The sequence below is a fragment of the Taudactylus pleione genome, unplaced genomic scaffold, assembly GCF_031769625.1.
Source record: "Taudactylus pleione unplaced genomic scaffold, aTauple2 ptg000270l, whole genome shotgun sequence".
Classification (NCBI taxonomy): Eukaryota; Metazoa; Chordata; class Amphibia; order Anura; family Myobatrachidae; genus Taudactylus; species Taudactylus pleione.
The window spans coordinates 6,871,618-6,887,856 of NW_028284672.1; the positions used below are offsets into that span (position 1 = coordinate 6,871,618).

Sequence of the window (16,239 nt, forward strand, 5' to 3'; positions counted from 1 at the left end):
GTTCGCTATACTGCGCATGCGTAAAGTTCACAATGCGCGTGCGCAAACTAGCCACAATGATCAGAAATTTCTTGAGCACAGCCAGGTTGGTAGTTTGAGTGACAGATTGAGGCATTTGTGGGTGGTAACAGGGGAAGGTGCTTGAAAACGGGGGAGTGTAGATTAGGACGCAGGCATGCCTAATTATGCGAACGGCGTTTTATGGGAGTGCATACGGTTTATGGGAGTGCATAATTAGCAAAGTAGCATCATGGCACATGTGACATGGGAGGTTTTTACACTGACATGATCGTAGAGCTTAAGAGAGGGTATGGTCAACCTTAAGCTCTACGACCAGTTCCGATGGTTCTCGATGGTCTCGATTAATCCTTATATGGCCGGAGATGACGTGTAATGCGTACGAGAAGGGGGCATATTTTTTTGTATTCCGGCCGCTTCCTCCCCTTGGTCGGCCAGCAGCCGATCCGAACTTAGGGACGCAACTTGCGAGGGAATCATTTACATGTCCGGCCCCTTTTCACGTGTGGCCGCTTCGACCGACTCTGAATGAGGTCTTCAGTGTCTAGAGAAGTTAAAAAAAATGTTGGAACTGGGTGTAATGGATCGAAAGTTGAAAAGTGTGTCAAAATTCGATGCCTACCCAATGCCAATGGTGGAAGAGCTAAGTGAAAGGCTAGGAACAGCCAGGTATTTTACCACGTTCGACTTATCCAAAGAGTACTGACAAGTGCCGTTGGCTGAGGATGCCAAAGAAAAGACAGCTTTTCTGACACCAGAAGGGTTGTTACAATATAAGATGTTGCCCTTTGGGGATACGTGGGGCACCAGCGACCTTCCAGAGGATGTTAGACAGAGTTCTAAGATCCCATAGATGGTATGCTGCTGCTTGTTAGGTGTTGTAGTCACTTATAGTCCTGTTTGGCAGTCTCATTTGCCCAGGGTGTAAGCAGTGTTGGATTCCATCCGTAGGGCAGGGTTGACAGCCAGCCCAGAGAAATGTTGCCTACGGATGGAGGAAGTAAAGTGTTTCGGTTACACTGTTGGCAGAGTTATAATAAAGCCACACAGGCGAGGAGGCCAGTTGGCCAATGCAGACGCTTTGTCACGCGTTCATTGTTTGGGGGCTTCAGTTGTTCGGCCCCACAGGTCGAAACAAAGGGGGGGGATATGTGATAGGATCACTGGTAAAGTGGTCTGTGGCAGGGACATTTGTCCCAGATACCTGTCCTATGTGTTTTAAATCCCCAGGAGAAAGTCTGCAGTGTAGCAGGCTTGAGCCTCGGCTTTTTGAAAAGCCGGTTTGGGTCCTGGGAGTTGTGGGTGAGAGGGAGGTCTCCACCCATGGGCCTTTCAGCTTGGTAACAGGCTCATTAGGGCTTCCAGCTGAGAATGGCCAACATATGCTTAGTTTGTTTAGGGATGAGTGTCTCACCAGGGTGAGCAGACAGGGAGTCTGCTCAGAGACCCTGGGAAACCTAGATGTGAAGACTGTGCTGTGCTTTTGTTGCTGGTGAGGGTATTAGGCCCTGCCAGGTTCTTGTAGTGAGGGATATCACTTGTAAATTTAGAGCCCAGACAGGGCTAGGATTTATGTTTGTTTTCTTTATCTAATTTCTGACATTGTACAATAAAGACTGGCGCCGACCAGCTTGTACTCGCATCCAGACTGGTGTGCTGTTTCCCCGGCTGCTGTGTGTGTAAGAAAGGAGTCCTTCTACCCAGGAGAGGGACCCCTAACCTGCCTGAACGTCACAAAATAAATAATTAATATATATATATATATATATATATATATGTATAAATATGTAATTCAGGATAGATAATTCAGCATAGATAATTACCTACATATTTTTTATGTTTATTTTGCCATAAAGACCTTTACTTAATCAACTGTACAGTATCTGGAGAAATTATCCCTATCATTACCTCACACTTCTGTCCACCATGCTGAGAGGAGCAAAGGTCAACACATCACGTGTGAATGCTAAGATGACCACATAATCATATATGTTCATTTGACTGCTCTTTATACTAAACCACCATATTTGATCAAGGGCTTTCCAGAGCATGGACCAGATAGCTAATGTATATTTAAATGGAATTAGCCAACTGTTGCCAACGGGCTACATTTATGAAAAATGTTGGAGATGCGGATCATCCGGTATTATTTGCTTTCACATGGGTGGATGGATGTCCACATTAGCTTTTGACAGGCCCAAACCCAGAAGTAAAGTGATCATGCAAGCATTCATTTTACTTTTTACACATCACGGGGATGGGCTCCTATTGGCTACAAGAAATTTGATTAATGGGGCTAAAATGTGGATGTTAATAAATAAGCCCCTGTATTTTATACAAACAGTTACTTTCTATCCTTAAATCTCTCTTGTGCCATTGTATCTTCTACAGAGATGTATATGCCACGTAAATATATGGATGCAGAATGATCGATTATACAACAATGTTGTTTAGATTTATCTGTATGTTAATGCTGCCATGTCACACACCTATTTCCTAAAGGTAGATTTATTAAAACATCTAAAAGAAAAAGTGGAGATGTTGCTATTAGTAACCAATCAAATGCTAGCTATCATTTTCTAGAAAACACAAGTAAAATTATATCTTAAATCTGATTGGTTGCCATTGGCAACACCTCCACTTTTCCTTTTTAGAAGTTTTAGGAAGTCTAACCCTTAGGAGTGCCAGATCAGTCTAGAGCGCTCACACAATATACACATGTTAATGGCTGCACTGCATCTGCTGTAGACTAGCTCTAATGAATGTGTGCACAGTATCCTGAGTATTTCGATGGCACAGTTATAAATTTTAATATGTATAGTTTTAGAGCAACTCACAACCGGAGAAACTCTATGTCTCATTACTCTGTGCGATCTGTTCTTTCCTAGTTCCAACTGATTTCAACAAAAGGATTTACCAAGGGGTCCGGGTGAAGCATACAGTCAAGGATCTTCTAGCAGAGAAGAGGTCTAGGCAGACTACAGGATCAAGGTTAAATGTGAGTTATTTTCCACATTGTTTCTAAAAGGATAATGTGTTAAAATCTCCCTTTTAATACATTTTATAATAAACGAGAATTATGAAGTTATCATTGCTGTGCTCAAAGTCTAGCAAGTAAGAACTCTCCTTGCTTGATAAAACACAACAAATATTAAAATTTTAATAAAAAAATATACTGTTTATTCAACAGATAATACATCGCTCAAAACATACAGAGGTTAAAGAAAACAAAATTGTTGCACACAGCAAATAACAGGACAATTTTATGGAAAGTGTTATATATATTATTTGACTAGGACTTAGGCAAGACTGATCCTGCCTTTACCTACTTCAAGGCATATGTTTTCATAAATCATAGCTGAGAGCTTTCTAATAATATAAAGCTGAAAACAGTGATTTGGGGTTACTTATCTATTCATTGTTACTTTCTATTTATATTGCATCTTACTCCTGTAATAAAAGATATTACAGTGGTAGGTGGTTGGAAATTGGCTGAAAGATATCTCAGCTGGGGGAAAGGGCAGAGGAGAGTGTGAAGAGGAGAGGACAGACCCCTGAACCTGGCAAATTACCAATATTCTAGTTAGTAGTAATTACAAAACTATGTTAGTCGAAAATGCAAAATAAATTCAGAAAGTATCAGCTACAATCGGTCAGAGTTGGACATCAGAAAACTACTGCCTCCAATCAATCAAAGAATATTATAAATTATAAAAAATAATTTATTTGCCTCATAATTAAGATGAGGAGAGCATGATATAGATAGTGAACAAACAAGACGTAGAAGCAGGCAATGAGAAAGCACAGATGTAGGAGAACAGGTGTAGACAATGCATAGGGAAACATAGAAGGGATATGGTAAGTATATATGACAGCTTGGAGTAGACAATAGGAAGATATAAGATACATGGTGCAGGGATTAAGTGATGTGTAGACCGCAGCACAATTAATAAAGATATGGACAATTACAATGTAACAGGCTAAAGGCCCCCATACATCAGCAATTGATTGCAGCAATCGTGCAATTTGCAATCGATTGTGTATAAAAAAATTTCACTTTCACAATCGATTGTGGCAATTCTGCAATCAATTGAAAAAGGGAAAGATTTTTATACACAATCGATTGCAAATTGCACGATTGCTGCAATCAATTGCTGATGTATGGGGGCCTTAAGGAGACATGCAGGTGAAAGGAATATGAAAGATTGCAGCAGAGGAGGTACAGACTATGCCGGAGTTACACTTAACTGAAATCCACTTTTTGCTTTGTTTATGTATAATATATTTGCTGTTTTTGCTTTTTCTCTTTATAATGTGAGCTACAGTAGGCTGAGAATAAACATGTTTTCTTGAATAGGGTTGGGAGCTTTTATGTTCCTTGTAAGAGGTTTAACACCTTAATTATTCGCCACGGGCAGTAAGAGCTGTAAATACAGCCCAGCACTGATTAAATAGGTAGACCCGAAGATAAGCTGAAATTTCCTAGGCAAACCAGTGCTTTATTTGTAAACCTTGTAGCATTAATAGATGTTGTATTCAAAAGTTATAGTGACATTTACTAAAATTAGTGTACTATAAGAGTGACTGTAACCAACAGCAACAAAGCAGATGATTGCTGTACTGTACTAATACCACCACAGCAATAACATGCTAAATTAAAACTGGAGTCATGAAGATTGCATAACCACTAGCATTCATTTTGTCACTGCCAATGTTCTTCTTGATATACACTCTTGCTATTAAAGATGTGCGAGTCAGGATTCCTGGAATCCAGACAAACCCAAACTTAGGTATTACGAGTCGAACCAAACCCAGGTTCGGGTCTTCCCACCAACTTCAGTTCCCAAAACGAGACAAACGTCTTCCTCTCGGCGTCAGATCTCGCGTGTTTTGGATTGAATAATAGTCCCACCCATGTGATTGTGGGCGCCATTTCACACAAGACAACTGAAGGTTACGGTGTGTGTGGGCAGGCTGCCGTGCGACTGTGACTCTGTGATTAAGGGCTGTGTCACACTCAGAGTGTCCTCACCATCAGTGAAGGTCTGTGGGCTGCAGCACTGTGACTGTGTTAGTGTTAGGAAAACCATCATTATAGAAAAAAATAAAATATGTGTTCAGGACAGGTTCAAACACTGTACTTAAAGAATAACATTCAGTAGGTGCCACCGTTACATAGCGCTGTGAATTGCAGTGTTTAAAAAAAAAAAAAGTGTGTGTTGTTCAGGCACTGTACTTAAAAATAACGTTCAGTAGGTGCCATCATTACTAAAAGCACTGTGAGTCAATATGGATCAGTTGATAGAAGAGCAGGAGCAGTAACCCAGTACTAGTGCTATGGCTGCTGACAGTCATGATAGTACTGCAACATCTACTAAAGGTGGTCTGGAGGATGCAAAGTTTAAGAAAGGGTGCCAGAAATCTAAATATTTCATGATGTTAAACAGAATATCACATCTAATAATAAAGAGAGTGCTTACTGCCAAAAAACGCCATGCACCACATGCAGTGGCAAAAAAAGGCTCAGGCCATGGCCTTTGTTTGCAAGTGGTGGCCTTACTAGTGCTACTGCTGTTTCATGCACTAGAAGAATGCCTATTGCGGAAGCCGGGGCCAAACGCAGTCAAGCATCTTCTTCTGTAACCTCCTATGATGATGATGATGATGATGATGTAACATGTTCTCACTCTGAGGGCCTTATTCAGCATTACATGATAGTGCACACCTGAAGGCCGATTCAAGAGAATTGGGAATCTGAACAGGCGCATGATCCGTTCTGCGCATGCGCAGAATGGCTCTGTGATCCCGCATGCAGACTGGCAGCAGACTGTCATTGATTGACAATCTGCTGCCATATGTGGGCGGGAAGTGGGCGGTGATGGCCTCCATTTCCCGAAATGGAGAAGTGTCGCCACCATTGGGGGGGGAAGAGACCAGGATCTCCGTCGGTTGATGGAGATTTCCTCACCATATCCTCCCATCTGCTGCGGCCAGCTGGTATGACCCCATGGGTCACCTTACCTGGCCAATGTTCCCGCAGATTATCTGATCCTGCGTTGGACAATGCAGCTTGGCTAAGTAATGCAGCTGAAGTCATGATGCCTCCTGTACATTACCATATCTGCAAGGATCGCAATTGCAAAGCTGCCGGTGTGCAGCTTTGCAATTGCGATTCTTTCTGAATCAGGCCCTGAGCCTATTAGATGTGTCACATTTAAAACAGACAAATCAGTGCCCAAAAAAAAGAACACTAGGGCTGAATAATAAACTGTATGTTCACAAGTCCATGAGTAGAGTCTAGGGGTTTCCACGTTAGCTATGTGTGAGTTTGACATTTCTGATATTGTACTCGTAGAGAAGCCTCCTTCAATCTTTTCTGCCCCCTCTGCAAATGTGGGGATGAGCAGTACAAGTAAAGAAGGTGTCATGATAGAAATTGAGGATGCTAGGGTGGAAATGCAACAGGAGGATGAGGGGGATACTATCTGACACTAATGAGGATGTTGATGATGAGGATGTTGTTTCTGTTAGTCAGCCACCAGTGGCAGCATTTCTTGGTTGTGATAACAAGAAAGCCATTGTAATGCCTGGGTATAAGACCAGGAAAGCCACCTCTTGGATGTGGAATTATTTTTACCCAAATTCTGACATTTGTAAATGCATCTGTACCATTTGCGAGGCCAAAGTTATTAAAGGTAGGGACATTAACCATCTAGGCACCTCCTCCCTGTAAGGTCATTTGCAATGAGTTGTTCTTGTTTAACAAAATGATAATAATTTGTAAAATAATAACAAGCAGTCCAGTATAAGCTACCAGCAGTTTGGACCAGCACATGCAATCTCCACCGCCAAAACACTATCACAGTTATAATTATATCAACCTCTTCATTTATGATGGCAGTCCCTGTTGCTGAAGTGCTTGGTTTGTTAAACTGTGCATGTCCTTTTTAATATATCAACATAAAGGTGGGAGGACCTAAGGTCTATTCCATCTTGCACCACTTTTTTTTCATAATTAGCTGTATTTTGGGGGGGCATTGGGGATGGTCTTCTTTGCATAGACAAACATTTTTATTGGTTATTGTTCTGATACAATACTAAACATTTTAGAATAAAATAATAATACAATGTTAATAGCCAAGAAATCCCCACAAGGGTTAGAGAACAAATATTAGGAGGCTGACCTTCTGGCCATGTTACCCCCTCCTCCCTCATACATTTTCTTACTTAATTTAATTGTTTGATTGACTAACTAATCAATACTTCCTTCCCTTACCTGCTTTCCACTAGATACATGGTCTGCCTCCATTTCCCTGTCCTGCCCTAGAGCCTCTGATTTAGTTCTTGATTAATAAAAACATTCTTGGTTTCTATGGGGTAGTATAGTTTATTAAACTGCCATCCCTCTGCCACTGTTGTGTTTAATGTTTCACAGATGTGCTATAGTCTTTTTAACTGTCATGTATTTGTGCTGCTGCTCTGTTGCTTAGTTAAGTGGAAGTCTCACAATATCTGCCTTCAAGTGTGTGAGGTTTTCATGAACTAAAAGCACTGTATTCTGTGACACTGTACTGTTCTTTGACCTGTCTAAAGAAGCTTGCTACGTACTATACCATATGATAACATTGGAGAAACAAGTGGCTGTGTATTGTGGATAAATATCAGGAGTAAAATGTAATGGTTGTGTAACATGCAGTACAGTATGTTGTCACCTTGTTATGTGTCAGGGTGATACAAGTTTTCCATCATTGCAATTATGCCTCCTGTATTTATTACTTATCCGAGCTGCGTTGTACAACGCAGCATCGTATAATCTGCGGGATCCTCAGTCGGCTAAGTGACCCATGGGGTCATGCAAGCCAGTTGCCGCAGATGAGAGAAAAAGGCTGGGAAATCTCCATCAGCTGACGGAGATCCTGGCCTATTCCCTCTCCCCTGAATTACTGACAGTCTGCTGCCAATCGGCATGCAAACCTGCAGGACCCGTACTGCACATGCACAGTACAGGGCAGGCACTTGTGCAGATTCCTGACCATCGGGAATATGCGTTTAGCAGTGCATTAGAGTACACAGCTGAATCAGGCTCATAGTTCGGTGATCTTGATACAAAATTGTTAAATCCTTCTTTTTACAATCTAATGCGTCATTTCTTTGTTGTTATCTATCCCATCTGTCATTTTTGCTATTGTGAAGTATCAATGAGACCAGTATAGCTGTATGAGCCTATGTGCGAATGAAGACAGCCCTGGGCTCATGGCATTTGCATTTGCAGTATTGCTTGGTACAGTAGTAAGACACATTTCAGCTTAATGTAAATCAGTCTTTCATGTCTGTTTATTGTATCATGTTTTATTGTATTTCTAATCCTCTAGTTACAAAATGAATGACTGTCTTGTTGCTACAACAGCTGTAGAAAAAGAAAGAAATGTTCAGTGTGCAAAGTTTATATTGTACTTTATAAGCTGCTGAATATTTATGACATTTGGGCAAGCTGTAGCCATTTCTGAGCTAAGAAATCTTCCATTGGTAAGAGCACAGATGAGAGAATCTATGATCCTTAAATGGTTGTATGTGCACAAATGTTCTGCAAGCCATAGCAATCAGATCAAGTTGGCATTTTTCTGCCAGGTTGCTCTTGGTTACTGCATTTTTAACCACTTACCTGGCATGATTGCATGGAATGCGATTGCAGTCAGCTTAGCTTTCACTGACACAATCGCATGTGATTGCTGCGTCCCCAGGTGATTTCAGAGGACATGCAGAACAGATTTCCTTCTTCTCCCCTGGCCTCCTAGCACTGATGTCACAGCCTATGACCCATGATATCACAGCCAAATTTGTGCCCCAGAATGCCTTACGAAGGCCATACTAGCGCAAACTGAAATTCCTCTGAGCACTATTGTGGATCTCTGAGTGCAAAGATCAGCAGGAGGACTGATGTCACAGTCCCCCATGTGATCTGCTCTTCATGCTGCAGGAAGGTGCAAGAGGTTAAGAGTAGTGGGTGATCTAAGCTCACTGGGGGAGGATCTATGGACACCTGGGAGTGAGGTGTAATATAACAATTGCCAATGGGATTGGGGAGATTCTGTTGGCTTAGGGAGTTTGCTGCCACTGGGAGGAGGGGATGTCGGGGACCCCTGTAGGTATGGGTATACATGTTTAACTCAGACTAGATCAGAGCTAACAACCATATCACCCTGACTGTCACTAGCATTAGGACAGCGATCACGCAGATCCCCAAGTCCTGATGTAGCAAGGACAGAGCCTACTATAATACTCACAATTAATATTCTATCACTCTGCCCATTATACCATACATCTATCTTGTTTCCCACCATCCATGCAAAAATAAAGGGCTATAGGTACCCCAAACACTCTATCGCAATGGCACAGTCTCTGTGACACAAACTAGCACTAAGTTAGTTGGTCCACTGTGCTTCTAGCAATAAACAATAGTTATAGCATAACCTTAGCGATCTAATAGCATCTTTACAGACTGGGTTCTGTAGCATACATGAAAATAGACAAATAATAAGGGAACACTTTATTTACAAAAGGGAGTACAATGCTTAGTTACAAAAATGATATAAATAAAAAGGGTTACAGAATACATAAACAAACGTGTGCTGCAATATCAAAATAAAAATTAAAACTTACACAGAATTACAGTGCCGTAACACTTGGCTTGCACTTGTGTCCACCATTCTCCCTGAGCGCATGATGACATGATTTCATGTGGAAGGGTCGGGACCACCAGCCCCAGTAAGAGCGGCACTGCTCTGAGCATCCTCAGGATGCTCCGGGGAACTGTATACGCTGCAATCTGCATATCTGGAGCATCCAAAGGATGTTCCAGGCATGACTGTAGCAGCAATTCTGGCAGCAGGGTCCCATTCAAGGCACCCTGTTAACAAGATGCAGGGTCGGCAGGACAGCAATGGTGCAACCCACATGGCTTGACACTCTGTGCAGTGGTACTGCTCGCACCCCTACACTGCAGAATTACACTCAGCTTGTTCTGGGCAGGGGAGAATGGCAGAAAATGTAGGCCTAGGCTTCAAATTAGATTTGATCCCTCAAAGTCTGACTCCACACAAATAGCTACCATACCTTTTATCAACCTTTCCATTCTCCATAGTGATATCATGATTAAGTCCCACATGACTGGACAGCTGATTAATAACCCAGGGTCCATGCCAGGACCACCCAGGTCACTTTAAACATAATTACAATTAACAATACATCATTTCCCATTTAGGAGCCACATAAAACATGGTATGTTCTTATTAATCTCTATTATTTGAGCTATAAAATGATTGTAAAAAAGACTACTCTGGGATGTGTGATTAGTTAGATACCCCATTTCTCAGAATCCATATGTTTTAGGTGCCGCCAAATCACACTTAATCAGCACACTAATGTCAGGTATATTTCTATGATTTCTGATGCTCCTAGCTATTGCACAAATAATAATTTTATGTCACAACAGATAAAATATGGTTTTGGTCTTTGTTCCTGTTTAACGTTGAAAACTACTTTTGGTCAGACTGCTGTTTGAATATACCTGCTGTTTTGGTGCCCAGAAATAGCTTTCATGTACCATCTAACTGGCTCCAAAGTCATCTACATACAGACATGGATGAAAGTGCTTTTGTTTTACTAACTTTCAATGCAGATAATTGTTCTTCCTGCTCACAGGATACCATAATTGATGTACATACTAATGAAACTACACAAGCCCTCCTCTGGTTACTTAAGTAGGATTAAAACTCCTATTTATCTGTGTGGGCAGAATTACAACAGAACATCCAAAAATATAACTTGCAGTATACCCTGATATACTCATAATCACATACACCTGAATTACAACAAAACATTAAAATAACATCATTTGCAATATGCCCTGATTTACCCATAATCTCTGCATCTTCCTTCTTAAGAGAAGACAAGAGGGATGACCCAACAGGTCATTCCCCAGGCTTCTATCCAGCACCTCCCTAGTGAGATAATCCATCTGTATTTTTGTGTTCACTGCCCTTTTTATGCTGGATGTTGAAGTCACATACTTATAATGCTAGACTCCACCTCAGCAACTTTCCTTTGTCACTTGCTACCCTGTGTAGCCAGCTGAAGGGGTAGTGGCCGGTTATTACTATGAACTGACTTCCATAGAGACATTACTGCAAATTCTGTAATGCACACACGATGACTAGACATTCCTTCTCTGCTGTTGCATAAGGCACTTCTCTTGGGAGAAGCTTCATCCTCCTTTCATTTACCTGGCTGAAAATAGTTCCCAGACCTAAGGCACTGGCATATTTCTGCACCACAAATTTCCTTTTAAAATCTATGACTTGCAAAACAGCAGTGCTGGCCAGGGAACTATTTGAGGCAGTCTTTTCTTGTCCATGTCCATCAGTGGCATCGCAAGAAAACTATAGTGTTGTACAAACTTTCTATAGTACCATGCCATGCCAAAGAAATGCATCACCTGCTAAACTGTTTTTTTTCGGTGAATGGCTCTGTATTTAGGGTCCCCACCACCCACTCAAAGTCCCAAGTATTGCATTTCGGCCATGCCTATCTGACACTTTCCTGGCTTAATGGTCAGACTAGCTGCTAATATCACCTTAGCGCCTGAGTCAGGTAACCTAAGTGTTCCTCCCAGGTCTGGCCAAACACTGCAATCTCATCCAGATATGCTACAGGAAATTCTTCAATTCCTTGAATTAGTGTTCTCATTATATGCTGAAAAGTGACAGGGACATTCTTCATACCAAAGAGCATTACCTTGGACTCATACAGGCCAAATGGGGTTGTAAAAGTAGATCTCTCCTGCACTTCCTTGGACATACGAATCTGCTATACCACCTACTGAGATCCATTATATTTATGTAGTGTGCACTGGCTTGCTAATCCAGAAGCACTTTTATGTGGGGCATCGGGTATGAATAAAACTCTGTGATGACATTTCATTTCCCACAGTTATTACAGAAGCTGGTAGTCTAGTACTTCTTGGGGATGAGGGCCAAAGGTGAGGCCCACACACTATGTGATTCCTGGATCACTCCCATTGCTGACAACTTCTAGTCTTGCTCTATTTCAATGTTGGCCTTGCCTTCCAGGTATTCTCTGCAAGCAGGCTGTCACGGCCAGGGTTTCTCGGTGGTAGTATTTTCATGGTAATCACCGGGTATTACCTGTGAGGTCATTATGGCGGGGGATCTCTGGCAGCGGTGCTGGTGTTTGGCAAGGGGCATTGGCTGCGCATGGTTCTGTGTGGGCACATTGTCATTAAGCCTGGTGAGGTCTGGCGGTGTTTCCGTTCCATTGGCATGGACGCCGCCATCTTGCCTGCGGCCATGTGATTCCGGCTGTCCAATCCTGGTAGGTCATGTGCTCATTCCAGCCAGTCACAGTGTGGCTTTGAGTATTTAGGAAGGTCCAGAGCCTTCCTTCCTTTGCCAGTGCAATTTGTCTCTCAGCTGCGGCTGAGAGACAGTACTTGTGCCTTACCTGCCTGCCTGTCTGTTTCGCTACTAGCAGGGGTGCCGAGAAGGGGGGGGAGCAGGTACAGATTACCCGGGCCCGGGCTTCCTGGGGGGCCCGGCGGGGGCCCGGGTCCGGCGCCGCTCCCCCTCCCTCACAACAGCAGCCAGCACACAGCGTGTGCTGGGCTGCAGTGGAGACTGCTTGTGACTGCCACAGCAGTCTCCTATGTCTGTGGGGGGGAGCGATCACACTGATCGCGCCCCCTCTGGCTTTGAGCAGGGCTGAGGGGGCACAGAGCGAGCGGAGCTGCATTTCTTTCTTTTTTTTCCTGGGAAGGGGGTGTGGCCACGCCTCCCGCGATTAGGCCATGCCCCCTATTACCCAGGCCCGCCGCGGCTCTCAGCGGGCCTGGCTACTAGCCTGAACCTTGCCTGCTTCAACCTGCTGGATTTACCCTGCACCCTCCACATACCTTTCACCTGCCTGAGAACCTGAACCTGCTGTTCCCTGCACCTTGCCTCCCTTCACTACCAGCTGGACTTCATTACCTCAGCCTGCATTTGTTACAGCTCACCATACCTGCACTCATTACAGCTCATCATATCTGCATTCTGTTACAGCTCACCATATTTGTTTACTGGACTGTTCCTGCCTGTCACTATCTGGACATTTCCCATAAACCCCCACTACAGTTATCAAGTGCACTTTAGTGCTATACCTGGACTTTTTATTTGCCATTTATTTCAAAACTCCACTTTTTCATTTAAGTCTGCTTTTGTGTCTGCTCCTATCACCACCCCGGGTCCACATCGATTTTGATCGACAGCTCGCCCCATTTTATAGGCGGGGTGGGGGGGTGGCTGGACAAACAAAGGCATTCCTGAAGAACACCTGCCATTTGTGGGCGGCCCTACTGACATCACCAGTAGGGCTTGCATCAGATGAGACCCTACCACAAGGGCCTCGTCGCAAGCCCGATGGTTGCGACCATCGCGACCATCACCTGGCCACTCACAAAAGCTGTGGGTGGTCACCCACAGCTTAGCAAGTGGCCAGGAGGCCGGCTTTTTAAAAAAAAAAGTGGCCGCCCTCATTCAGAGCGAGCGCTCGCTTTTTGCGAGTGGCTCTAAATCTTGTCCAATGTTCACTAGAGGGTCTGTTTCACCGTCTTCTGGCAAGCTGCACAATGGCATGGCCCAGGATTCCTTGTCATGATTAGCTTTCATCTTGTTTATCTGAAAGACTACTTGTTTTTTCTCTGCCTGGTCTTTTAACTTTGCTGGCATCAGGATGTATTGCATTTTAAAACTCCTGGCTGTGTGTCTGTCATACTGCCAATCTTTTGGCCAGGTCAGCACTGTGGAGGCACTGAGATTTCTGGCATTCAGTGGGGGACGGAGCCAGTATGATGCAATTCAATACAAATTGCTCAGGGAGTGAGAGGCCTCGGCCGGGGGCTGCAGTCTGCAGTAGACTTGCCCACATTTTTGGGTGACTAGGAGCTCCTCTCAAATTTTGGGAGCATACCGGTCATTGCAGGAAGGTAGGCAGGTATGGTTTATGTGTGCATGCAAAGTTACAATACATGAGGAAGTTTCCCAGTGGAACCTCCTGTGTGTCCTGACAGCTGTGGAGGACATGGGATCACATATGACCCCAGTCTAGGGCTGTACTGTCTGCAGAAGAATCAGTACTCAGACTAAGATCTGAGGCCTGGGTCCTCTGACTTATCATGACGGCAGTTATATATGGGCCTCTCCCATTTTATAAAACATTGAATACATTATTATACCCATTAGATCTATCAGGTTCAATACATATTGACTCATTTTCCCTACATTATCCTCTTCACATAAATCATCAGTAGTTACCATTTAACCCAGAGTCCTTAAACAAATTCCAGAGGCCACAGAAGCATTATTAGTCCAAGATCCTTTCCTAATAAAACATACACACGTTCATTGGAATATATTCCAACACTCCCAGCTCCCTCATACCACTCCATCCCCCCAGTCCAAGAAAAATTGAGCCATAGGGATTGCTGGGCTCACTCCTTCACAAAAAGGGGTATATTTACTAAAGTGTGGGTCTTTAGAAGTGGAGATGTTGCCCATAGAAACCAATCAGATTGTAGCTATCATCTTCTAGAAAGTGCTAGATAAATGTTAAGTAGAATCTAATTGGTTGCTATGGACAACATCTCCACTTCTAAAAACTCACCCCAAAAGTGTCTTTCCTGGGATAAGGTCCTGTCAATTCACCTCTTCTGGTGGTACCAAGGTCAGTTCAGCTCCTATGTATCTCAGTCCTATAGTGACATTATTCTCAATGTTGAATGACTGTAGATAGCCCAAAAAAAACATATAGTGATAACATCACGAAAGGTGAAAGGAAGGCATTGGAACAAATCTCCAAATAGCAGGATGTTGTCATAAAGCCCTCAGATAAGGGCAACGTAGTATTATGGCCAAGACAGATGTACATTGGAGAATTAAATAAACAGCTGAATGACAGCAGTTGTTACAAACCACTTATATTCAACCCAACTCAAAACTTCCTTAAACAATATAACAATATAATCACTACTAACTACAACAATGGGGTCATTAATAAAAATGATTTTGAATTTCTGACAGTGGACAAACCTAAAATGTTGACGCTATATCTTCTCCACAAAATAAACAAAAATGAGAAGGCCCATAGTGTCGGGTGTGGGGTGTGGTAATCTATCGGAGAAGGGCAGTGTATTCTTAGTGTATTCGTAGACCAACACCTACACAAACATGTACTCACCCTACCATCGTATGTGAGATATATACGATGGACATGTTGATGAAACTTCAAGATCTGAATGTGAATCTGGCTGTATGGTTAGTAAAGTGCAATGTAGAGAGTATCTACTTAAGCATAAACCACAAGAATGGAGTCCAGGCCATCAGATATTTCCTAGATATGGGAATTATTATTATCATTTATTTATATGGTGCCACAAGTGTTCCGCATCGCCTTACAATGTATGAATACAAATAAGTGGCAAAAGACTTACAGTATAATACAATACAATACAGGACAAGGAACATGGATTATATACATTGCCACATTAGCAACCATAACACCTACATAAGCTTAAGCAACCAAGTGTTAGGTGCCCTAGTGGGGAGTAAGAAGTAGATGAAAGTAAAGAAGGGAGAAGCACAAGAGGGTAGAGGGCCCTGCTCGCAAGAGCTTACATTTTAAAAGGGTAAGGCAGACATACAGGTGTGACACAGATGGGGTAGACGGGGAGGATATACTCACGGCCAGGTCACCAAGTTCCAGCTGATGACAGTATCCAGGAAATGACTCCAGATCGTACTTTGTTACTATTGCAGTAATTCTGAAATTTTATCATCTCAGCTCCTATCATTTCAATACATAGCTTTAAGAGTTTTGTTAGTGCATCCCATTGTCCAAACCATGTTCATTAAACACATAAAACTGTAATAAATTTAGTTGATATAATCTGGTCTCAAATTTTGGTCAAAGTTTGTTCAACTGTTTGATTAACTGTTATGCATATCACACTTAATACTTGCCACACTTTATATCTTTCCATATGCAGCTGACCCACGGGCCACAGCTGACCCTTCTAATTCTAAAGAAATAGTTGGTCTGATTACAGCAAACTACAGCTGGCCTCTACTGGTCATCTGATCAAAGCAGATAAATTACACTCTGTTAAGTAAA

At 42.7% G+C, this 16,239-nt stretch overlaps 1 protein-coding gene across 1 annotated transcript in view; it reads left to right on the plus strand.

Annotated features, from left to right (window-relative positions):
* Positions 1-16,239, plus strand: part of POU2AF2 (POU class 2 homeobox associating factor 2) — a 154,574-nt gene that overhangs the window by 64,583 nt on the left and 73,752 nt on the right. Inside the window, exon 2 of the mRNA XM_088481409.1 lies at positions 2,907-3,016. Within this exon, the coding sequence (XP_088337535.1) occupies positions 2,907-3,016 (110 nt within the window). The remainder of the gene's footprint in view (positions 1-2,906; positions 3,017-16,239) is intronic.